Source organism: Apis florea, unplaced genomic scaffold (genome assembly GCF_048593485.1).
Source record: "Apis florea isolate Af1SG1 unplaced genomic scaffold, ASM4859348v1 contig_2350_pilon, whole genome shotgun sequence".
Taxonomy (NCBI): domain Eukaryota; kingdom Metazoa; phylum Arthropoda; class Insecta; order Hymenoptera; family Apidae; genus Apis; species Apis florea.
Window position 1 is genome coordinate 1,906,819 of NW_028256565.1, and position 26,224 is coordinate 1,933,042.

The 26,224-nt window shown below is 19.7% G+C and overlaps 3 protein-coding genes and 1 long non-coding RNA gene across 11 annotated transcripts; 2 read left to right on the top strand and 2 right to left on the bottom strand.

Annotated features, from left to right (window-relative positions):
• Nucleotides 1-4,295: 4,295 nt before the first annotated feature.
• REPTOR (repressed by TOR) lies at nucleotides 4,296-9,094 on the bottom strand. Of its 2 annotated transcripts, XR_015291218.1 has the most exons (7): nucleotides 8,526-9,094; nucleotides 7,788-8,431; nucleotides 6,986-7,399; nucleotides 6,351-6,848; nucleotides 6,026-6,148; nucleotides 5,540-5,773; nucleotides 4,296-5,218 (listed from the first exon to the last, which is right to left on the bottom strand). XR_015291218.1 is itself a non-coding variant. In XM_003696532.4 (6 exons), the coding sequence occupies exons 2-6, from the start codon at nucleotides 8,419-8,421 to the stop codon at nucleotides 5,679-5,681; spliced, it is 1,764 nt and encodes a 587-aa protein (XP_003696580.2). In that variant the 5' UTR covers nucleotides 8,422-8,431; nucleotides 8,526-9,094; the 3' UTR covers nucleotides 5,324-5,678. The 2 variants fall into 2 exon arrangements, 1 of the variants encoding a protein (XP_003696580.2); XM_003696532.4 differs by lacking the exon at nucleotides 4,296-5,218 and having other exon boundaries at nucleotides 5,324-5,773.
• morgue (modifier of rpr and grim, ubiquitously expressed) lies at nucleotides 8,985-15,759 on the top strand. 4 transcript variants are annotated; one of them, XM_086905033.1, is made up of 6 exons: nucleotides 8,985-10,278; nucleotides 10,394-10,564; nucleotides 11,309-11,434; nucleotides 12,193-13,220; nucleotides 13,338-13,509; nucleotides 15,473-15,759. In XM_086905033.1, exons 1-6 carry the CDS (start codon nucleotides 10,117-10,119, stop codon nucleotides 15,494-15,496), a joined length of 1,683 nt encoding a protein of 560 aa, XP_086761159.1. In that variant the 5' UTR covers nucleotides 8,985-10,116; the 3' UTR covers nucleotides 15,497-15,759. The 4 variants fall into 4 exon arrangements, with proteins under 4 accessions (XP_086761159.1, XP_031774117.2, XP_031774118.1 ...); XM_031918257.2 differs by lacking the exon at nucleotides 15,473-15,759 and adding an exon at nucleotides 13,712-14,318; XM_031918258.2 differs by lacking the exons at nucleotides 8,985-10,278; nucleotides 15,473-15,759 and adding an exon at nucleotides 13,712-14,318 and having other exon boundaries at nucleotides 10,299-10,564.
• Nucleotides 15,355-15,954, bottom strand: LOC147658098 (uncharacterized). Its single transcript, XR_015291219.1, has 2 exons — nucleotides 15,735-15,954; nucleotides 15,355-15,645 (listed from the first exon to the last, which is right to left on the bottom strand). It is a non-coding gene; the product is annotated as an uncharacterized LOC147658098 (long non-coding RNA).
• Nucleotides 15,569-25,060, top strand: Regnase-1 (zinc finger CCCH-type containing protein regnase 1). 4 transcript variants are annotated; one of them, XM_086905032.1, is made up of 9 exons: nucleotides 15,569-15,974; nucleotides 20,093-20,218; nucleotides 20,648-20,756; nucleotides 22,256-22,715; nucleotides 22,825-23,110; nucleotides 23,500-23,607; nucleotides 23,668-23,824; nucleotides 23,949-24,201; nucleotides 24,389-25,060. In XM_086905032.1, the coding sequence occupies exons 1-9, from the start codon at nucleotides 15,867-15,869 to the stop codon at nucleotides 24,732-24,734; spliced, it is 1,953 nt and encodes a 650-aa protein (XP_086761158.1). In that variant the 5' UTR covers nucleotides 15,569-15,866; the 3' UTR covers nucleotides 24,735-25,060. The 4 variants fall into 4 exon arrangements, with proteins under 4 accessions (XP_086761158.1, XP_086761157.1, XP_012346195.3 ...); XM_086905031.1 differs by having other exon boundaries at nucleotides 15,840-15,974; nucleotides 23,973-24,201; XM_012490741.3 differs by having other exon boundaries at nucleotides 15,840-15,974; nucleotides 23,500-23,824.
• Nucleotides 25,061-26,224: the final 1,164 nt, after the last annotated feature.

Below are 26,224 nucleotides of genomic sequence, written 5' to 3' on the forward strand. Positions count from 1 at the left end.
TGAATAAAAAATAAATTTCTAGAAAATGTTTATAGTATAAAATAGTATGTTATAATTTAATTAATTAAATATTAATTAATAGTATATAAACTAATTAATAAATTACTTAATTAATTTAATACTAATTAATTAGTGTAATTAAAATAAAATAATATCTCTATTTACTTAATAAATAAATAGCTTATTTTAAATGACACAGATCATTATAAATATTAAATATTTATTTAAATTCAATTTTTATAAATTCTTTTATTTACAATATTAAGAATAAAACAATTATTAAATTTGATTTTTCTGTAAAAAAATATTTAATTATATTTTAATGTTATACATGAACAATGATACTATACAGATGAATAATATAAAAAAATTATCAATTATATATTTCTTTTTTTCCATTTTATATTTTATTAAAAGAAAACATTATTTGTTTTAATTGTTTGATTTATACTAATATCATATATTATATATCTCGTAACAAAATAAATATATCGTTTCTAATATTATATTTAAATACAATGATTTATATTGAGGTAGATAAGAATCGCATTTTTAGGCGCTAAATTCCAATTTCATATTACAGTTTTTAATATTCGTTGTATTTGGTAGTAAAAAAAAAAAGTGGGAAAAAATTTTTTTATCTCACGATAAATAAAATTTTTTTTTTTTAAATTATTTTTTTATATTCCTTATATATTTCTAACTTCTGAAATAATTATATAAATATAATTATCTATTTATATTAATTTAAAAGTTCTCAAGTACAAATTCAATTATATAAATTTTTAAATAATCATAAATATGATATATAAATAAAAATTCTTTATGCAAAAAATTAGTATTGAAAAAATTAAATATAGTATTTAATTAGGGAATATATACTTTTATTCATCAATATATATATATATATATATATACACATACATATATAGATATATTTTTATCGAAATATATACATAAGTTATTTTATTTTTTTATATACAAACATGATTTTTATTGATCAAGATTACTAAAAAATTAAAATTATTTTATAGTTATTTAAGTCTTTTTTTTATATTTGTACAGATAAAAATGATATTGTACGTTAAAAAATTAATTTGATTAGAATATTTATTTATTTAAGGCACAATTTTTTTTTTAATATTCATTTTACGATTTTGCTAGTAAAATACAAGATATAACGTAATGTATAATGTAATATATGATTTGATAAAAAATAATCAAAAATAATAATATTCATTTTAATTTCATTTTAAAAAAATAAATTTTAATATTTATCAAATACGCACTTGATTTGTAAATATTAAAATTCTGCTTAAATTATTAGAAAATTTATTCCGAAATAAAATTATTAAATTTAAAATTATTTAATTTTAATAAATATTCAAAATTATAAGTAATTTTATTTTTTAAAAATGAAAAAGTTTTATTATGCACTATCATAACAATATATTTCATTGCATAAAACACGTATAATTTCTATTATTTTTATATAGTCTTGATAAGAAAAAAAATATGAAAATAAAAATAAAAACAAATAAATTGTTACTTTATTACTAAAATATTTTTGTAACACAAAGTATAAAAACTTTAAAAAAATTTCAGAATAATAAATATTTGTGGAATCTTTGGAAAGATCTTAATTTTAAAAATCAAAATAAAAAGTATATAAAAATACCTTGAGATTTATTTATTAAGTTATAAACAATTAAATTTACATTAAATAAAATGAAGAGATAGAGCGACGGAGATAGAGTTATTTAATGTTAAATATCAATTGCTTCAATTGCTTATAACTTAAAAAATAATTAACATATAAAATAAATTTTTATATGTTAAATTTTGTACTTGTGTTGATTTCTAGAATCGATTTTTAATATGAATATATTAATATAATAATATCAAAATATTATTAACTTTTATTATTTCATATTTACTATTTTTCAGATAAATGCTTTATTTCTTTATTTTTTTTTTTAAATTAATAAATATAACAAATAATATAAACTATTATTATCATAATAATAAAGAATAATTCAATTTAGACTAGTAAAATATTTTAAGAAGAATTTAAAATTAACATTTTTTTTTTAATTAATAGAATTTGATTGAAAAACAAATATGATAATCAATAATAATTAAATTGTAACTTTATGAATAGTGATTTAATCAATGTATTAATTCATATCAAATGAAAAGAATTTTTTTTGGCTACTTATTTGCAACAAAATGACTACTTTTATTTAATCGCTCCATCCCTACATAAATGATATTATTTATTTTGATATTCCATTTACTATTGTATATTTTTCATCATTAATATAAAATGATAAAAAAATCGTAGAACAATTTTAATAATATAAGATTTTATCCATTTATAAATTTAAATATCAAAGTTATTGAAATATATATAATAATATTGAAATTTATATAATAATTTCGAGATATATTGTTTATAAAAGAAATATTTAATGTTAATATTTTCATTTCAACTTTTATTTTTTCTATGTATAAATTATAATAAAAATAGATTATTGATAAGATTACGTACAAATTAAGTTTAAAGTATTAATATATCTATTAAAGGTAAAACAACTAATAATATATGTAATGAAAAAAGAAAATTATTGAAAAAAGCGAACCTTCATTCATTAATTATAATTTAATTAAGAGAATATATATTAAAAAATTACTTACTTACGCTTAAAAAAATAAAGCGTAATAAAAATTTTAACGTTAAATATTTCGTAAACTTTTATTTGTTTGCTCTTAAAATATTTATAGCAATATTTCTAATATCTCAAATCCTATTATTGTGCAAGACTTCGTATAAAAATCAGTATTCTATTTCAGAATTTTCTTTTGTGACTAATTTGGAATCTTAATCAAATTGATTTTAAATAGCGAAGATAAATCTTAAATTTATAAATTCATTTAATATTTATAAATTCTTAAATTAAATATATTTTTTGACATAAGAAAAATGAAAATATCTTTTAATGGAATAAATTAAATTTTAATAATATATATCTTATAACACTTAAAATGTATTAATTACTCTTCTGACATTTACTTTAAATGATTATAATCACATAATATGCAAAAATATTATATTTATAACATAATATTGTTTAATTTGGTATAAAAATCATAGAAATATTTTTGAGAACTTTCTATTAATTTCAATATAAATTGCAGAGAATATTTTATATAAATCATAATTATAAATAAACAAAATAAAATTAATAAAAAATAAAACAAATTACATAATTCTTTGGAAAATTATTCAAACATAAAAATTAATTTTAAATACTAACAAATAAAATCATAAAAATGTATATTTATTAATATTAAATCATAACTTTAATGCATATATAATATGATTAATTTATCTGGAAATATTTTATGTTCATAATATCTTATAAACAATCGAAGATAAAAAAAATATTTTTTATATTTTATAAGAATATAATTTTCTTATAAAAAAAGTCATTTTGTTAATAAAATAATTAATATGTAATCATAATATAAATTCAATTTGTTTTTCAAAAACAAAGTCGAATCAAATATACATTCATATGAATTTATTTCATTATTGTTATATATTCAAAACGTTTCGTTGTTTGTATATTTAAAAATATATAAAAACATTAAAATAATATATTCAAAGAATAACAATATTTTTGTAAAATATATACTGTATAATATTTACTATTATTATACTATGTATAATATTCACATATATTTAAAAACTACAAAAACTACAAAATAAAATTATGTTAAGTAATATATTATACATACAGATATATATTATATATATAAGATATTGTGGAAGCTTCTTAGACATAAATAGGCTATTTTTTTATATTTTATATATTATGAAATTAAAATATTTATAGCAAATGTAAAACGATACCCAGAAAAAAAATATAAATTTGTTAGTAAAAATTCAAAAAATATTTACAAATAATCTATATAATTATTTAAAAATTAGTATTCTCGATTAATCTTTTCATTTCCATATTTTATCTCGTTCATTATAGTAGAGGCTGAATGTATTGATTAAAAAAGGAAATCCATACATTGCAGAAAGAATAAACAAAAAAATATTTTATTATAAGGTAAAAGATAAAGAGAATATTGTCAGATAAAAAAACTTAAAAATGACAGTAATAAAAAACTTAAAATGACAGAATGCTGCATGCATTCAAAGTTTTGAAATTTGCTTATTGCGGTGATTCGGAACCACTATATATACAAATAATATAAAATAAAATTTATAATTTTTCTAAAAATTTTGGAGAAATATTTTTTATTTATCAGTACATATGGCCTCTAATATAGTTAAAAATTTTGTTCTGATTATTATTGTAAATCAAGAAACAAAATTCTACTTATATGATATTAAATCCAAAATGTTATTTCGTTTACTAATAAAATTTATAATATATTTTTTTCATTTGTTATCACTTTTCTTATGATCATAATAAATCACATGTATTATAATAAGATTTTATATACAAGATGACAAGTATGTGCACATGTATTAAAAAAAAAATTTACTCAAATTCGCAATATTATTTCACATTTAAATATTGCAAAAATTTCTATAAAAATAAAATAGAAAATAATTATACATCATAGAACTTATCAAAATTATTGATTCAATTTATTTTCAATAATGCTTAAAATTTAAAAATTTATATTTATATAACAAATGTATATGTAGAAATAGATATGTATTATATTTATAAATTAAATATATAATTTAAAATTCAATACTATAACTTTTCAAATTTATCATTAAAATATATTAATATCACAAAAAAAATTATTTAATTATATAATTTTTAATTATTGAATATTATAATATTTTTTCTATTATAATGCTAAATTTAATGTTAAAAAGAAAAACTACTACAAAACAAAATTTTAAATTACTCGAATAGATTTTTTTTTATACTTTATATTTTACATTATTATTGTTATTTTCTTAATTATATTTTAATATATTATATATGAAATAATATTGCAATGTATATTGTTTTTTTACTTCATGTGCACATACACAAACACACGCATACATACATACAAAACATATGCAAAGATATATACAGATAATGAAAGAGAAAAAAGCAGAAATAGGAAATAGGAATGCAGCGCCTTGGCGAGAGAGAATCGATGGTACATTTCAAAATATTCCAATTCAACCAACATCCTAAAAAGTTGAAAACTTATGTACTTCTTTAATATGAAGTATATATATTCTATCAAAAACTCATTGATTATTTAAAAGAATTATCACAGATAAAATCAAAAACTATTAATATGCAATGTATACAATTTTATATAAAAGAAATATATAATCAAAAATTGTATTCTTGGTAAATAGCATCATAAAATAACATTCTATTATATAAAATACAAATATAATCTATGTTAAAATTATTTGTAATTAGGATACTGATAATAACCTATTGTTATGTGTTTATTGATTGATTAAAACATATTAAAAATCAAATTATTAATATTTTCTTACTTTCTATTTTTGGTTTTCGATTTCCACGTGTAGCATTCAATTCAAGATTTACGATGAAATTAATATTTTATACACATCGTTTCCACCTCGCATTTTTTATGCGCTCATATAAATATTTTTAGCAAACAATTATTGTGTATTAGAAGTCATCAATGCCACCATCAGGAACACCAGCACGTACTTTATCCAATACTTTATTAACAAATTCAGTTGAATGATTTGCTATCCGTATTTCTGTAACAATAAAAAATAATATCTTTTCAATATTGATCAAATTTAAATTTAATTTAAAAATAATTAAAGAAATAATTATTTATATAAAATAAACATTTAAAAACAATTAGTTAAAATTTTGTAAAATTTAAATTTATTGGTAAAATGAAAATAATTAAATATTTTTTTATCATATTACTTAAAATCATGCAAGAAAATAAAATTTTTATACAAAAATTATATTTATATTTATATTTATAGAAAAATACTAACTGGTAGCCAATTTACAATATTTCTCCATTTGACGTGTTAACTCTTCTTGATTTTCAGGATTAGGTTCTGTTAATTTTGCTGCAAGTGTTTGTTTGGCCTGAGATATACCTTGAATTAATCGTCCTAAAACAATAATTATTTATCTAAATTAGTTTTTTTATTCATAAGAAATTTACTAGAAAAAATTGTTTAACATGTGTATATGTATATAATAGAAATTTTTTTTTTTTTTTTTTTTAGTTTTAAAAAAACTTAAATTTTAATTAATGTTGTAGCATATAAATATAAAAATACATTAACATGAATATAATCATAAGTACTCAACTGTGTTCTTGTTCTAAGCCGTGTAATTTTATTTTATTTGCTTCATGTTGAGCTTTCTTCTTTAAACGACATGCTCTCGAAGCAAGTTTATTCTTTTCTTTGCGCGTTTTGGGCCTTGCCGTAAATGGTAACTCGGAAACTGGTGTCATATCATTAATAATACGAGATAATTTATCCAATTCGCGACCTATACTATATAATTTTCGTGGATTTGGAGTAAGATCATTTCCATCTCCTTTTCGAGCTTTTCCACTGTGTTTAATTCCACGAAGTGCACAATGAGGACTAAAAACAGGATCTGTAGCTTCATTTAAAATATGTGGATCTTCAAGACGAGTTCTTGCAACCAATCTTTGTCCTTTTGGTCCTTTTGCTTGAACATTATATTGCCAAAAATATCGTTCTTTTTTATTATGTTTACTATCTCGATTTGAATCCAGACTTCCACCTCCTCCTCTACTTCCATTATGTTGATCTTCACCATCACTTCCACCTGTATCTATACAAATATCTATTTTATTGTATTTTATATATATTATTGATATAAAGATATATAAAATTAAGAATTTTTAAAAGAGAGAGAATAGAATATTAAAATATTATTTATTAATAATTTATTTAAAAATTTCAAATTACCGTTATCGCTGCTATAATCATCATAATGATCACTATCATCATCACTATCTTCATAACCTTCATCATGACTGAGATGATCAATATGATACAATGGATCTGGACTAAGCGCGCCTCCAGTACTTATACTACTTGTTGAACCTGCTTCAACAACACCAAGACTTCCAGTACTTAATAAATGTGGACGTGGCTCTCTACGAGCCCAAATTTGGTCTAGTCCCATTGTTCTGGTTGGTGCAGACATAGATAGTCTAGAAACTTTAGATTTATTATTTGTGCATCCAACATCCATTTGGCCATGGGAAGTATTGTCAAAAGAATTTTCACATCGTCTCATTAATAATTCATGAAGAGCAGATTGTCCATTAGGTTTATTAATTGGATGTGGAGATGTTGAAGAACTTGCAGTTGAACTACCTTTAAAACAATTATTTAAAGTTAATTTAAAAATACTTTTTTTAAAATTAATTCTTAAAAATATTTCTTAAAAATATCGTTCTTATTTTAAAATACAAATATTAGTCTATAAAAAAAAAAAAATAAATTTTTTAAAATGTGCACATATATATTTTTTTAAATGATTTTTTTATTATTAATAACTTCAAAATATTTAAAATATTAAAATATATTATTTTAGAATTTTAGAAATACTGAAGATGTATTAATTTTATTTCAAGTAAAGTTTAATAATTTGTAATTAGAAAGAAAAAATTATTTAATTTTTTCACTATATATTTAAATCAATAAAAAAGTTAATATTAATTATCAAATATAGAAATATAAAAGTGAAAAATTATATATAAACCTGCAATGTTACTGGTTCCTGGACTTGGAAAAGTATTAGGACTAATTGTTTCTAAATTATCTGCAACATTGATATTTATATTTAAATTGAATCCATGTGTATTTATATATGTTGGAATATTACGATATGTTGAACCAGACTGTGGAAAACTACTTGGAGCAAATCCAACATTGTTATCATTAAATAATGGGGCAACTGATTGAACTACATTAACATCCATTTTAAATGGTTGAATTCTTTCTTCTGGCAAAAGTAAATCATCAAAATTTAAATCACCAAGAAGTGTATCATCATTTGCATTTAATTCAGCAAGTGTAGGTCCTTGAATAAGATCTGCTTTATCCACTTGTAATATGTCATCATCTTCCCATTTCTCTGTTTTAAAAAAATCATCTAACTGATCAGAATCTACTTTAAATGGTGATTCTATATGATCCGATCTATTGGGCCATATTGATGTCAATGGAGATGGTGAAAATTGTTCATATACACCTCTGGTACTTCTATGTCCTCCTGGTATTGGTACTGATGCTGAAGATGGACCCATTTCTTGATTTGGTTCTTGCTTTATTATTCCATCCATTGGGCTAGCTTTGATTTTCGAAAATAATTCAATGTATCCAGATTCTCCCATTAATATAAATCTTGAATTAATTAAATTAAAAAGTAAACTTTTAATAAGATTTATTTCAAAAAAGTACAATTTAGATTATTTAATATTTAATATAACAAACTTACCAATTTCTTTTTTTTTTCAAATATTCTATTCTTTATAATAATTTAAAATATAACTTTTAAAATCTAAATTTTTTAACAATAAAATATACTTGATAGTTAAATTCAATTTGCATAAGTCCAAAAAGAACAAAAATAAATTGGAATCCGTATATGTTTACGGATTCAAAATTGATAGTTCAGGTAATTAATAAAATCCTAATATAAGGATTCATCCGTTTTCATACTTTGTGATATTGCAAATTAATAACAATCTTCAATCATACGATTACATAGTACATTCACCGCCCTCAAATGAAACGACCATGACTTTCGTCAGCAAATATTTTTCTTAGCCAACAACATTGGCTCAAAATATTTACTGAATTTGATGTCTTGTAAATTTAACTTTTTTCCAGCTTTGATAAAAGATATTACAAACAAAAAATATATATTGTTATTTACTTTTACACTATTTTTTTTAGTTATGCACCGAAAATTCATACGATCCAATCGTAAAACACAGTTTGTTATTGTTTTGCCACAAGATTTCGAGACAGTATCACTGATATTAACATAAATAGGAAATGATCACATGACAAAAGTCTAGTATCCAACCAATGAAAATATTTCACCAATCACGAATAAATCTTTAAGTTGTCAATTACTTATGATTTGTGAATTTAATGTTGATTAGAATATAGTTAAATAAAAATTTATTGAATACTATAAACTCTGAAAAATATATCTAATGTTATAAAACTCTTATAAATATAAAGTAAAATATAAAATTTATTTTTATACAAATCAACATAAATAAAGAAAACAATATTTATAATAAATATATAATAAGGATAATAAAAAAACATTAAATAATAGTAAAAATTGGAATAAAAAAAAATTATTTGTTATTTATAACCTTTTGAAATAATACGTTCAAATAAATTGTATTATATGATATTTAAAATACATAAAATACATAAAATCATTATTTATAAAATATTTTTTATTAAACAAGTATATAATAAATAAATATTAATAAAGATGAATTTATAAATTGTATTTTATAATATATAAATTTTATTTTTTGATTTTAGAAAATATTCACAATTAATTAATATCTTTTTAAATTATATATAAAATTTTTATATCGGTTTATATATATTTATTATAATATCAATTACATTTAAAATATTTGTTTAATTAATTTTTATGTATGAACTAAATTTTCAGAAATATATATATATTTTTTTTTTTTCAAAATTCATTCATATTATAAAGATTAGTACAAAAATCATTTGAATCACATCTTTAAGTATTTTTATAGTTATTAATAAGAAAAGAATATATTTATATTAATAAAATAATTTGACATTTCTAAAATAATTTTATTTTTTTATAAATTAATAATCCTATAAATTTTAATTTAGAATATGTAAAGTAATTTATAATAATAACAAAAAATAAAAACAATTTTTTACCAAAAAATAAAGAAAAAAATTTTTACCAAAAAAATAATTTTTTTAAATGTTATATGCGAAATAAATAATAAAGATTAAATAAAATATAATTATATTTATATATGTAATATTTATGTTAATAAAATAATAAATTTATGTATTTATGTTGGTATAATATATATGTGTACATATATCATTCGATTATACTTCTAAACATTGAAGATAGTCAAAACTATAGCTATTTTGCTATTCTTATATTTACAAATTTTGTTAAAACAAATAATAAAATAGTGTTATTGCTTTTCCTAATATTTAAAGTAATTACAAATATTAAAAATATAATATTAATATATATAATAAGATCAAATAATGTATATGTATATACATATTTCTGAATACGTATAATTTGGATAACCTAATAAATTATTGTAGAAAAATATTTGTTATGATTCAAATATGGCTGGTGATAAAGTAGTTGGTTGTTCTTCGCATCTAAGCAAAGAAAAGATACATCAAGAAAATACTTATAATGAAAACTTAAATTTAGAAGAAGAATTTGCAGAGCCTATTGAATATGTACCTTGTCCTGAATTTCATTTTTCGGTAAGTTTTACAAACATTAAAGGGATGTATTTAAATTTTTGTATTTATAATTGTATTTATATAGTATTCAATGTTATTATTTAATATTAAATATTTTCGAATAATAAAATTTTAATATTGTAATTATTGTAATTATTTAAATATTAATTAAATAATTGAAATATGTATTTAAATTTACATTATATTTTTATTTTATTATAAAATTATTATAAAATTATATATAAAATTATATTATTATTTTTATATATAAAATATTGCAAAAAATTTTTAAAAAATTTTAATAAATATAAATTTTGTAATATAATATTTATGATTATAAAAAATAATTATAAAAATATTTAATATTTATTTGAAACATTTTTGAATGATATAATAATAATATAAATTAAGATGATAATAAATGAACCATTTTATGTAATACAAAAGTAATTTAGAATAAAAAAATGTCTTTAATATTATTTAATTATAATATTAATTATAATAATAAGAAGAATGATTTTATAATAGATTATCACATTTTAGTTTATAACTTATGTAATATATTAAAAAAAATTTGAAATAATTGCAAAAAAATCTTTCAAGAAATATTATTAATTATAGAATGTTTTAAATTTATAGAAGACATTTCGTTTATTTTTTAAATTATATTATATGTTATAAAATATTTGATATAAGAAATATTTATATAAAATATTATATATAAATCTTTATATATAAATATTTTAATTTATATATTTCTTTTAGACAATAACTTGTTGTTTTTGTAATGGATATTATGGACCATGTTTTGAAGAACCTGTTTGTTCAACATGTCATGCATTTTTATTTCCTAATGATATTGGTTTTTTACAAGTTCCTATTTTCAGTGAAGTAAGTTATTTTCATATATATATATTTTATATATTTCATATATAATGTATAATAAAACTTCATTTATTCAAATATTATATTATATAATATAATAATATCTAACTCCTTCATTTGAATAATGCAATTTCAGAATAATTAGAATTAGTATTTATTTCAACATTATGTTTAACAATGGAACAATTAAGATTAGAATTCATTATTACATTGGATTCAAAAATTAGTAAATATTTGTTTAGATTTATTTAAATCAATGTTTTTGAAGGTAAGAATTTAAACTTGAGACTTTATTATATATTTTTGCTTGATCGTCTTAAATTTACTATTTATTGGTATCACATTTTTTTTATATATTTTAATTTCAAAATATTGATATTATATAATATATAATTTTATATTTTAATATTTTAATTGTTAATTTTGATTATATATTGTATTTTTGTAACAAATGTTTCTTTGTTTTCAATTATCTTGGCTATATCTTCTTAAAAATATTTATCTTTTTTAATTCGCTTTTTAATATTTTATATAAAGTAACAATTATTATCATAAATTTCATTATTGTCATATTATTTTTTAATATGATTATTATATTAATTTTTAAATTTTTAATATTAATTTGTATTTATATAAGTATTTATATAACTAATTCTTGGTAAAAATTTATATTTTATATGAGTAAATGAAGTTTAATAAAAAAAAGTGAAATAAAATTAAAAATATATTTCATATATCAATATTTTCTGATTTTTTTTATTTAGAAAACAGATGATGAAGATTCAGGAAATGATGAACCAACAGAACTTTATTATAATCATGAAAGAAGAGCTAGTCAACAGCAACAAAATTCTCCACAAAATGCAATTTCAAATGTATTAAATGTACCTAATATTCCCAATATAAACTGTCACATAGCACAATGTTCTACTTTAAAAAATGAAAATATTTTAGTTATGCAAAAAATACATCATGGTATAAATACATATAGTTTTAAGAATACAATTGTATCACAAAATGTACAGCTTTCACATAACATGGATTCTAATAATATGCAAAATATAAATAATGGAAATAATGATACTCATCATGAAAATTATAAAGAAAAAGTTTCCACTTTTAATTGTGAATCTATGGCAGATGGAGAATTACGTAATAAGATTCCAATCAAGAAAGTTAAAGAAGTAGAAAATCGTCCACATTATCATTGGAATTATAAAAATAATATGGGAGAAATGTCAAGATCATATAATTTATCTGAGCGATTAGAAATGTTAACAAATTATAAACATGTTGAACATGAACCTATTTCAGAATTAGGTTTAATGGAAAGATTACCACCTGAAGTGTTATTAGTTGTTTTTTCACATTTGGATGATGTTAGTCTTTGGTCAGCTGCAAATGTTTGCCGTAGATGGTGTGGTTTATTATCGACGCATGTAACATCGCAACAATGGCAACAAAATGTTAAATTACGATGGCCTTTATACAAACCTATTGGAAATGTTAAAAATTGGTATAAAGTCTATGATTTTTTGGCTTCTTCAGCACCTTGCAGAACATGTTTAGCACAAACCTGTTTGAGATCGCGATCACCAAGAATTCAAGAAAACTCATGGAGAAAAAATCGATTACATAGTGAACTTAAAAGTTTAAGAATAGATCCTCCTGAAGGTATTGAAGCAACTCCTTTAGATCAAATGTGTTGTCATTGGCAAGCTACTATAACTGGGCCTGTAGGAAGTCCATATGAAGGAGGTTTATTTTATCTTTATCTACAAGTACCATGCAGGTATGTATAAATATAATTCTCTAATTATATATTTAAATTATCATAATTGATAGTAATTAAATTTCTATTATAAGAAATTTTTTAAAATTGATTAAAGAAATATATTAATTTTTACAGTTATCCTTTATATCCACCAATAGTAAGATTCCTCACAAAAATACTTCATCCAAATGTTTCTAGACATGGTGATGTTGGTATAGACTCAATACATCATAATTGGTCATTAGCATTAACAATTTCAAAAGTATTAATCAGTGTTCAAAGTTTGCTTACGGATCCTTATTGCCAGGTAATATAGTAAATAATAATTAAATATATTTGTAAATATATAATAATCTATAATTAATCAATTTATGTTTCTAATTAATTGTATGAACTTTTAATTGTATGAGACTTAAAACATAATTCAATATATAGTATTAATAAATAAATATTAATAAATAAATATGCATAATAATTAATAATAATAATATAATAATATAATATAATAGGTTTGTATGGAGCCAGAATTGGGTGAAATGTACATGAACGATCGTGAAAAATTTGATGAAATTGCGAGAGCATGGACATGGCGATATGCTATGCATGATGTTGTAACTCCATTATAAACAATTTATAAATATATTTCTTATATGTAAGATATCAAAAAAGAGTTACAAATTTTAATGATGCACAGTGTTTGTTAAAATAAAAAAACCACCACTTCAATTTAATATTTATATATTAACAAATTTTATAATTTGAAAATATTTTTATTTATTAAAAGAAGCATAAAAAATGATCAATTTAGTGTATATTACTAATTAAGATCAGTCATAAATTTGTTTTTAATATCAAAATGAATATATTTTAATTTATTTGTTGCATAATAATCAATATGAAAATATTAATAAAATATATTTTAATAAAATGCTATTTAAAAATTTGTTATTTATCCTAATGTGCACTGTGCACTTATGGTATTTGTAAATCTTTTTTTTAAGCTATTGTATGTTTTCAAATAATATTTATTACAATTTATAATTAAAAAATTTACATAAAAAATTATTCAAACAGATGTAAATCAATAAGTAGATTAATAAATAAACTTAAAATATATTAATATTCCTTTTATTAATTTAATTATTTAATTTGCACATACATAAATATGTTTTAAAAATATAAATTCAATTCAATAATTTTTTAAATTAATTTTGTTTCTACATAATTAATTATATATGTTAATTATATATAATTATATATTATATATTATATAAATTATATATAATGTATGCTAATTATTAGTATATATTTTATAAACTAACATTTTTAGAAAAATAATGAAAACTGTATATGAATGATTGTGTAATTTAACGATTTAAAATTAAAAATAAAAATTTTAAGACAGACAGCAACCATATTTTAACTTAATACGATCATGATCTAATACTCTACGATTCAAGATAAACTACAATTATGTCTTAATTCGATTATGCAATCGACATAATCGAAGGACAGTGATCTTCTTTTCAAGTTACAATTCAAGATAAGCAATAACTATTTAAGTCCGATGTTATAACCAAAAAATATAACAATTTCATTTCTCAGTCATTATCTACGATTCAAGACGAAGAACAAATCATTGTCTTGATTTCAATCGAGAACGACTATCTTTTTTTCTGGTCATAATGAAAGATAAATAATCATATCTCGATTCGACATTACAATAAGAACAATAGCATATCTTGGTCCGATTATGCAATCAGAATTTTTTTTTTAACCTAGGGTAATAATCCTTTAGTTACAAAATTACAACCTAAGGCTAAAATTCTTTTATAATTTAATACTAGGTATTTTATTTTTAACTTTCATATAAAAATAAAATATAAAAATAATAAAACCTGTAACAAATTATCATAGATCATATAATTAATATTAATAGTTCAATTTATTGTTAATATATAAAATATATAATTACATATGCAAATATAATTATAATTATAATAATTTTGATTATCTCATATATTTATATATATATAGATATTATTTATTTCACTCTTACATTAATAATGAAAAATGTCTATTAAAGGTTACAAAGTAAAGATGAAATCATACTGCATTTCGTAAGTTGTAAAATAAAAATAAATCTAAAAAATTAGTAATATTAAAATTGTCATTTTAAGTTTATTTTAAAGGATACATACTAGTTTGTAACATTTGTACATTATTCATTTATTCATAAACTTATTGATACTAGTTCACTTTGTTCGTAGTTTCGTGGCTATCGCTGCATGTGACGACATTGCTCGGAGACCATGAGTAATGGGGGGAAGAAGGGAGGTAATGACGTCGTAGCTCTCGCTTGCTCCATTCACTGACCGGCCGTCGCCGCGAGTAGTCGTGAGTTTGTCCTGCTTTCTTCTGCACATCGATACCGTTCCAGGATCTAACGGAATATCCCGGAAGCGTGTTTTAGACTTTCTTATTTCTTTTTATTTAAAATTCTTTCTATAGAATATTATAAATTACTATTACCGTTATTAAAAGAATTAAGTTCAAATCGACACTTTTTAATCAAAGCCTGGAATGTATTTGTGAAAGTTACTTATTCTTTCCATCTTTCTTCCTTTCGTGCTTTACGTTGTGTGCGCGCGCGCAGTCGTGTGTATGATTTGTGTACATAATAGTGTTTGTACGGATTCGAGAAGGTCTTTGGACGCGAAAGGATACGATCGATTACGATTCGTAGAAGGAGATATGACCGTCGCCGGAAAGGTAAATTCTTTTAGAAAATACTTTCGTTTTTTTGAATTTTAATATATAAATTTAGATGTGGCTATATATATATTTTGTAAAAATTAGAAATTGTAATATCAGAAATTTGTCGTTTATGATTTCTTCATTTGTTTTGTTGTATTTTTAAACGTGACAATTTAGATTAGATATAGATAGTAATGGTTTTGACTGTATTATATGCGCATGTGTATGTATGAACGCACACGTGAAATTAAAGAAAATTCTAAACTACAATATATTTTTCATAACATTAATAAAACTTCATAAAACAGCGTTAAAGAACGCAAAACAAATATTTTGTTATTTATTCTTATTAATATTTATTAAAGTATTTGTTTTTTTATATTTATTTATTAAAGTATTTATATGATTGATTTATTTTGTAAAAAATAATTTAATTTAAAATAAAATATTTTTTATTTTTTATCATTTGATAAAGTTTTTAACTAATAATCTTTTATTGCATGTTTTTTTTTAATTAATGTTATACTCTTTCTGTTCTATTATTTTATAAGTAACAGTGTCATGTATGACCACATGACCTAAATTGAAATAATGAAGAAATTGATATAACTTTTTTTTTAAATTTTCAATAATTTATTTCAAAATAATTATAAAAATTGTTTTTTTGGGATATAATTTTAAATAATTGAAAATTTTTTATAATTATATATATTATATAGTAATATATAGTAAAATAGAAATACAAATTTATATATTTGAATTTTTTTAATTAAAAACTACAAAAATAATTTAAATGGTGACTATACATTATATGTATTAAACTATAATTCAACTTTTTATTATATATTTTTTTAAAAAAAAAGTTGTCAAATTTGTTATCGAATATTTCTCCACTTTTCTATTTTACTATGTATTTATTGCTTGTTTGAAAATGGTAAATATCAATGAAAAATAGAAAACATGTTAATATATAACTTCATTATCTATTTATTTTGCTTTGTATTTTTTATTCAAATTTTCTTATACCAGAAATAAATATAGCTGTTAAACAAAGCCTAAATATTTCCTTAATTATGTCATATTGCGAATAAAGAATTTTTACAATTTGATTACATTTATAAAAACATATTAATAATAAATAAACAAATATATTAATAACAATAATATATATTATCTTATTATTGCTTCAATCAGAAGTTGCGTTTTTTTTTTACGTAAATTCGATATCATAGATCGAATTTAATATTTAAATATTTGAATTTTTGTTTATATAACTTACAGATTATTTGAATAACTTCATTCAGTTAATTAATTTTATGTTGAAATTCATAGATTTGAAAATATTATTTTAAAGATAATTGATGTTTTATTAATAATTATCTCAATTATGGTTGATTGGATACAAAGTAAGTAAATAAAATAAATACGATATGAAATTATAATATGAAATGATATTATTTTATTATTTTTAATTATAGAATATGATAGCAAAATTTATATAAATATCTATTATAAATGAAATTTATATAAAAGCTCACATACCATATATAGAGAAATAAAGAAAACCAAAATTACGATTGAACAATTTATTCTTCGAAAAATATTATAGAATTATCAAAATTTATAATACAATAGGTATAGATAAATATAAAATCAAAAATTTTTTTTATATTATTTATGATTTAATGATAAATAAAAATTATATTCAATTCATAATTTATTAAAATTTAAATTTAATTAATAATTTTTTTTACTGAATTTTTGTTTTAATCTTTTGTAATTATTTTACTTTTTATTTTAAACAGTATCTATTTTAATTTTTTTTTTTTTAATCAGTTAATCTGAATAATTGAAGGCATTTTTTCATAATTAAAAAGTAATCGCATAATTCTTATTTCTTCATTATATCTTAACATACAATAATGATGTATGTTGTTTCAATTTGTGAACTCTATATTAATAAATATTTGTTATAAATAAGTGTTAATTTCAAATATTTTCTAACTTCAGTTTAAGTTGGTAACATAAATATAGTGAATGCAAGCGAACGAAAGAAGAAAGCTATTGTCGCTCAACGCTTAAGTCGATTAACGATGAGTCATCACTTCTGTTGAAAAGAAATTTTTATAATTTTTATTTTTTCTTAATGAAAAAGATAGAAAATAAAAATAATATCCTTTATTTTAATATAAATGTACTTGTGATATATTTAAAGGATATATTTATATAAAAAGAAAAAAGTAAATTTTGTTAAAATAATTTCATTCTTCGTTTTAACAAGATTATATTTAATAATGCACGACATAATTTTTTGAATAGGTTCATATGTATAACAGAGAACTAGTAGTTGTTATTAAAGTTAATATAATTGATAGTTATTTACAAAAACAATTATTTAATTCGAAAATTCTTATTTTATGTAAATGGATGTTCTTTTTTAATGAGATGTCTATTTATTTTTTCCATATTTGAAAAGATAATGAGTTTTTTTTTAATTCTATTATAATTTATTATTTTATTATGAGAAAATTTATTTTTTTATTTAATTTAATAAATATCAATTTAAATATTTAGAAAGATAAATAAATGAAAAATTAATAAAATTTTATTAACTTTAAATAGAACTATTTAATATATTTATGATATGATTAAGATTATATATTTAATCTTATGAAATCTTAATTAAACCGAACTTGGATTTTTAGATATAAAAAGCAAAGATATTCAACTGAAATTTTCAAATATAAATTAAAAAAAGAAAATTTGCAAAATTTTTGCTCATTTAAAGCAAGTTTAAAAACAAAGATCTATCATTCTTAAAAAAAAAATACATTTCAATTTTAATATTCTCACAGATAGTAGATGAAATCTTAAAAACTATAATATCAATATTTTTATTTAATTTACTTTGAAAATGAATACAATCTAATATATTTAAGTCGTAGAAGTTAGAAGTGATATTTTACAATTTTATTTGTAAAATGTATTGTTAAATTGGTATTTTAAGTTTTGATAAATACATAGTTATTTTATTAAGTTCATTATATTGATTTATCTTGAGAATTGTTTTGAGGACAATGACACACACAAAAATGTATATGTAATCGTAAAGTGATGATTGCTTTAGTACAAGTATATAGCATATACATGTGGCCTCCATATGCATTTCACCACTAGAAGTTCAAAACAAGAAATATATAGGAATGTTAAGTAACATTTAGCACACCTTTAAAAGATAGATATCAAGATAAAAATAAAATGTACGGATAAGATTTATAAACAATTTAATTTGCAGTAGAAATATTTATATCTAAGCAAACCAATAATAGTAAATATAAGTAGCTAAATAATAGGAAAAATATAATAAATATTAAGAGAGCTTTAAAATTTTTAAAACGAAAAATATATATCATATCATATATATCATTTCAGATATATTAGTACTATCGAAACTTAATGTAATGATAAATATATGAAATAAAATATATGATATCATTAATATTGTATATCGTTGTACTTTTTTAATTATATAAGACAAAATCCTTATAAATATAAATATAAATTTTTTATTAAAAAAATAAATAAGAAATAATAAAAATTTATTTTATATATATTATAACAAATATAGCATTATAAAATCATTATTGAAAATCATAAATAAATATCTGCATATCTTCATATTCGCCAGAATTCACAGGCAATGCAGACTAATGACACCGTCAATTAATTGATAAAAATATCTTTTCCATTAATTTTTGATTTTTGAATCAAACGAATCGAAAGTAGAAAATAATTGGAACTTAATATCCTTAATTATTTTAATTATATATTATCGAGTTATGCATCGATATATTTGTATAATATAATTATGATATAATATATAATATAATATAATATAATATAATATAATATAGTTCATCTATATTGAATTTAAACAATTAATAATCATCATTATGTATATTAATTTTATTATTAATGAAAAATTATAACTAATAAAAGAAATGAATTTAAATAATAATTTATGAAATATATTTTTTATTGAAAAATTCTTATTAATATTTATCACTATTTATTTATTGATATTATTAATATTAATCATTATTTATTACTATTAATTTTTACATTGCTTTTAGAAATACGTAGATTGTATTGTTCTCGAAACTGAAAGTATTGCTGACGCTGAAGACTCTTCTTACGACAGCGACTACGAAGCTGAAGATCCAATTGGATCTACAGATATTCATTCACAAGAATTGCAGGTATTTATTCAAGTATTCAATCTATGAATCTTTTTTATTATAATAAAGATAATGTAATTTGTAAATTTGTTTTTTATTAAAAAATTTATGTGTAAAATTTTTCAATATCTCGATTTCTTGTTTATTTCATCTATATTGACTTTCTTATCAGATTTGTTCATAAATTTTCAATTTCCATTTTTTTTTTTATACATCAAGTTTCTTGACGTATGTAGATTATTTTTTATACATATTTATAACAATATTTCATAGAAAATATAATACAATTTTAATTCATAATCGATTCATTTTTTATGCTGGCAAAAGTTTTTTTTTTGTAAAAAACTTTTATAACAATATGAAATAATATTATTATATGTATCTAAAGTTTAAATGTTTTAATAATTCAGCGAACATTTTAATCATTAATAATTTAATTTCAAATCATAGGTATCTACTTCGAATCATTCAGATGTGTCCAGGACCGCCTCGGATACATTGGCTGCTGAATTTGCAGAATATGTTACAATACAAGGAAGTCCACCTACTCAAAGTCCAGGTATATGATTTCTTATAAAAATAATTTTTCTTTAACTAACTAAATGTATAAAAATTTCTTACTTTATTAATGGCAGTATAATGTAATGAATTCCTACTAGTAATGGTTTAATAAATTTAACTTTATATTATGTATATTATATCTTCAATAGTTTTAACAATTATTATTAAATTTAATATCCTTTAATTATTTAAAAAAACTTTATTTCAAAAAGTTTTGTGTATTGTGTACTCACCTATGTGGAGATAATTATAGGATTTTTTATGAATGGCTAATCTATTTAAATCTTAAATTTATGCTTTCCTTTGAAAAAATATATCATCATTTATCCTTAAACCTTTCTTTACATGTAATTTTGAAACCATGCACTTTAAAATCATCTTTAAACTTTTTTCATGACATCGTGCACATACCTATCACAAATTTCTCTAACATTTTAGGAATTCCTCCCCTCCTGGCACTGATGCTTCGTGTGTTTCAACCGAAGATCCTAAGCTTCTTTATGTGACAGGCCATCATAGATATTTGAGTCTATTCGAGGTCGGGTTTCTTACTACTCTCCTTGGTGAGTTGTCCTCATTCACCTGCTTCTTTTATTTATTACCCGTTTTAAAAAGGCACATTTCCAATTTATTCAAATCAAATATTCTCCTCCTAACTATCAATCTTTTAACCAATTTGTTAATCCTTTTTTTTGTTAAATATACTAATACTTTCGATCTAAATTATTTTTTCAAGATTTTGTTGTTATATATCTACATGCTTTGTTGATATCTGTTTTTTTATTTCTTTGATATATTTTTAAAATAGATTAGTCTTCATTATTTTTTACATTAAATTTAGAGTTTTTATGTTTGATAAATATATGGAATAAATATGCATGATTTTAATTAATTTAATTAACTTGATTAAATAATCTTAGCTTATACTCATTTATTAAATATTTTATTTATATTATGTTATTAATATTAATATAATATATTTATTTTTAATTTATGGCGTTATTATTAAGAAAATAACAACTTGAAAATTATATAATTATATATATTTTTTCTAATGTAATCTCCACATAGACAAGTACTTATCAAAATTTTAAGTATTAGAACAAATATCTTATATAAAAACAAAGATTGAAGATTTCAATTTACAAATTATTATTAAATTATTATTATCTGAATACTAAATAATATTTTATGCATATATAGAATTCAATAAAAATTATTCAGAATAAAGTTATATAGATATAATATCAGGAGAAAAATAAATCATTATTTTTATTATTATTTTTGTTATTTTTATTTTATTTTCATAAATAAATTTTAAATTATTTTCATATATTTATTTTATTCATAATTTTAGAAAACATTTGAAACTTAACTTAATTTCTGAATTAAAATCTATCTGAACATATCTTTGATTACATTAAAAAATTATTTAATATTAATTTTTTATAGAAAATCAATAAATCTATTAAAAATATTAAATATTTATTTTTTTAGGATACACAGCTAGAGTAGAATTCGCCTTAAAACTTGGTTACACAGAACGTTTAGTTCAAACTGCACTGGAAAAATTAGGTCCAGATCCAGAACAAAATGAACTATTAGCTGAATTGATAAAATTGGGTGCTAGCTGTTCTCAAAAATCAGTTGATACTCCAGAAGAATCTGATAGTGTTGTAGATTCTGATTTAACAACTACTGAAAATAGTGGATGTAGTCTCAGATCTGTTGTAATCGATGGAAGTAATGTGGCAATGAGTCATGGAAACAAAGAAATATTTTCATGTAGAGGAATCAAGATTTGTGTAGATTGGTTTAAATCAAGAGGACATAAAGAAATCACTGTATTTGTGCCTAAATGGAGAAAGGAAACTTCTAGGATTGATAATCCAATCGCAGATCAAGAAATTTTAGGAGAATTAGAAAGGGATCGTTTATTAGTTTTTACTCCATCTAGGTTTGTACATAAATATAATTCATTAATGTAAATTTTAAGTAATTTATTATACATATTCTCCTAATTATTAATATTATTATTAATATTAGTTCATAATTTTTAATTGCAGATTAGTTGGTGGCAAAAGAATGGTTTGTTATGATGATCGCTATATTTTGAAACTTGCAGCAGAAATTGATGGCATTGTTGTTAGCAATGATAATTATAGAGATTTAGCACAGGAAAATCCAGAGTTTCGAAAAGTTGTAGAAGAAAGAATTTTAATGTATACTTTTGTAAATGATCGTTTTATGCCACCAGATGATCCATTGGGTAGAAGTGGTCCAACTTTAGATAATTTTTTGAGAATTTTTCCTAAAAAGTCTGATCCAGCACCACCTTGTCCATATGCAAAAGTGTGTTTCATTAAATTATTTAAATAATAATTAATTCAATAAATTTGAAAAATTGAAATGATTGATTTCAATTGAGGTGAGACTTTGTGAGTGTTATAGGAATATATAGTGAATTCAGAATATAAAATTTCAAAAACAATTCATGCTTTCAAAAAATACAAATTATTAAAAAATAGAAATGAATATCTATTATATGTGAAAATTTGTATCTTTATAAATGTATGAATTGTCAAAATTGAAATTTTATATTTTGTCCATTTTTTATCTCTATGAAACTCACTAAGTTCATTTCGATTCGTCATTCATAGAATTATAGCCAAAATCTTTATTAAAAATAACAATTATTGTTAATGATAAAGTATAATGAAAAATAATTTTTTTAATTGTAGAAATGTACGTATGGTAATAAATGTAAATTTCGCCATCCAGAAAGAGGTCCTCATCCTCAAAAATCAGTCACAGAAAAACTAGTAGAACATGTACAAAAACAACTTCAAGTAAGAGATTCAAATTTAAATGTTTTTTTATCAAGTAATACATTAATAAATGTATTTCAGCATCAACCACTTTGTAAAACCAAATCTACAGTAACTGCTAGTACTCAATCATTATCTTCAGTTATAAAAAGTAAATCCGCAGAAAATGTCACACTTGATCAACCAATAAATTCTTCAATGCAAGGATCACAAGTATCTTCTACTATGAGTTCTCAAGGTAAATTTATATTATTTTTTTACTTAAAAAAGTATTTATTTAAAGATTTTTTTTATGCTTTACATTTTATTTTATGTATTTTTTACTGCTATTGAAACATAATTATAACAACTTTTTTAAATAGCTTATCATTCTTCTGGTTGGTCAGTAGGAAGATTGAATAAGTTAGAAGGAGAATCGCAAAATAAACATAAAAAGCTACAAAGACAATTGACTTTGAATCCCGTTTTCGATCCTCGACTTCATCAACTGAGGCAATATCAACAAGCATCTCAAACAAATTCATTATCACAGCAAACTAAAATAACATCTACAGTACAGCATAGAGCTTTAACTAGACATTCTAGTAATGAATCAGCATATAGGGTTGGTTTGAAGTAAGTCTTCCTTTCATTATTTTTACATTAAAAATATTGATTTCAAAATTTAAATATAATAAATATTATATTTTATTAAATAGATATGATAAATAAAAAAAATCATTTACATTAAATCAGTAATTAGAATTATAATTCATAATTGAATAAAAAGTTATATTATATTTAAAAAATATTTATTGTTTAGTTGGGAACATTCTGAAGGACAATGTCATCAGCATGTAACACGTATTGCTTCAGCACCCGATTCTTATCAAGCTTGGTTATCAAATAATTCAAGTATGTCTTTACCATCTGGATCAAATCAACGATTAGGTGCTTCAGATCCACAATTAAATATCGTTACATCTCCTTTATATTCGGCTATGCCATCAGATGTATTAAGAGAATTCCTTGATACCAGAACAAAAATACATTATCATTTAGCAAATATTTTCCCTGAAGAACATGTGAGAACTGCTATGCTAATTCATCCATTTGAAACAGATCCAATAGAAATCTGTGTTGCTATTTTGAAAATGTATCCACAGTAAAAAATAAGGATCGTTTTATTTGTTTATTTAATTTATATTTATTAAATAAGTATAACAGATAAAAAGATTTAAAACATTTGAAATATTGTAATATTCATTGAAAAAAAAAAATTATGTGAAAAAAATAAGGAAAAAAATATTGTATAATATTTTAAATATGTCTAAATTATTTTTATTTTATAACAGAAGTAGCCATTACAGATAAACTTTGATTTAAAATATCTAATTAATAGTATACTATAATTATATTATGAATTACAGCATATTTAAAATTAATTTTTAAAATATCATTATTTAATAAAAAATGAAAAAAATGATATAATGAATTAATGCTGCATTTTGTTTAATTAATTTGAAATTTTTTCATGACCTATATAATTTTATGATATTTATAAATCTTATTAAATTTTATTTCCTTAATTGTGTGTAATTATTTTGTATATTATTTTATATATAAAATAGTTATAATATTTTATATATAAAAAATATTTCTTTGATAATTAAATTTGGATATATAATTGAAAAAAATATTTCATAATTTTTAATATTAAATATTTTGTAAAATTAATTATTTCTGTACTAAATTGTAAAATTATATATGTATTATTATTCTAAATATATTTTAAATTTTATGATTTAATTATTTAAAATATAAATAAGCTGAATTCTAAATGATGAAATATTATTATCTATAAATACATTTTAACTTTTAACTTTCACTTTTCATTTTTAATCCAATTTAATGAAAATAATATTCATCAAAATATCGAAAAAAATATATCCAAATATAATTAACATAATTTTTATATTTATATATTTTAAAATTTTTTCAAGGAGTAAAGATTAAGAATACAATCTTAAATTATAAAATATTATATTACATTAATATATAATATATTTTGTTATATTATATTACTTATTTTTTATTGTACTACTTATTTATAGTATTATTTAAATTAGTTTTAATATATTTCTTAAAATTAAAGTTAAACAATTAAGAAGAATATTAAAATTTTCAATTTTGTTATATAAAACATTAAAAATATTTAGAATATACATTATAAAAATATATTTTCAGAAATTGAAGTTATTAATTAAGTTTTCTTAAAATTTTAAAATGTAAAATTTTATAAATTAATTATTTTTTTAAATCATTTATTTTTTATCATTTTAAAAAATAAAACATTTAAGAAGGAACATATTTTGTTATTTTAATTCAATATCTATTTTGATATAAAATATAAAATACACAATTTTGCAATATTTATATTATATAATTTATATTCTATATATTTAATATTAATATTTTGTAATAATTTATCAATAAAATGAGAATTTATGAAAGTAAATAATTCTATATTTAAAATAAATAGTTATATTTTCATATCAGTTAGTTACATAATTTAAATTATATTTTTCTAAAAGAGAATAAGTAATAATGTAAATAAAAATATAATTTTCATACATTAATATACTATTATAAAATATAC

Bases quoted from the DNA above. Each gene is read 5' to 3' on its own strand.
- REPTOR (XM_003696532.4), bottom strand. From the start codon at position 8,421: ATGGGAGAATCTGGATACATTGAATTATTTTCGAAAATCAAAGCTAGC. The intron at 6,849-6,985 runs GTAATTTGAAAT...ATATTTGTATAG, and splicing joins TGATTATAGCAGCGATAACG to ATACAGGTGGAAGTGATGGT. The intron at 5,774-6,025 runs GTTAGTATTTTT...TTATTGTTACAG, and splicing joins ATATTGTAAATTGGCTACCA to AAATACGGATAGCAAATCAT.
- morgue (XM_031918257.2), top strand. From the start codon at position 10,117: ATGTATTTATGTTGGTATAATATATATGTGTACATATATCATTCGATT. The intron at 11,435-12,192 runs GTAAGTTATTTT...TTTTTTATTTAG, and splicing joins AAGTTCCTATTTTCAGTGAA to AAAACAGATGATGAAGATTC. The intron at 13,221-13,337 runs GTATGTATAAAT...TAATTTTTACAG, and splicing joins TATCTACAAGTACCATGCAG to TTATCCTTTATATCCACCAA.
- Regnase-1 (XM_012490741.3), top strand. From the start codon at position 15,867: ATGATTTGTGTACATAATAGTGTTTGTACGGATTCGAGAAGGTCTTTG. The intron at 23,825-23,948 runs GTAAATTTATAT...TTTTTTAAATAG, and splicing joins TTCTACTATGAGTTCTCAAG to CTTATCATTCTTCTGGTTGG. The intron at 24,202-24,388 runs GTAAGTCTTCCT...TTTATTGTTTAG, and splicing joins GCATATAGGGTTGGTTTGAA to TTGGGAACATTCTGAAGGAC.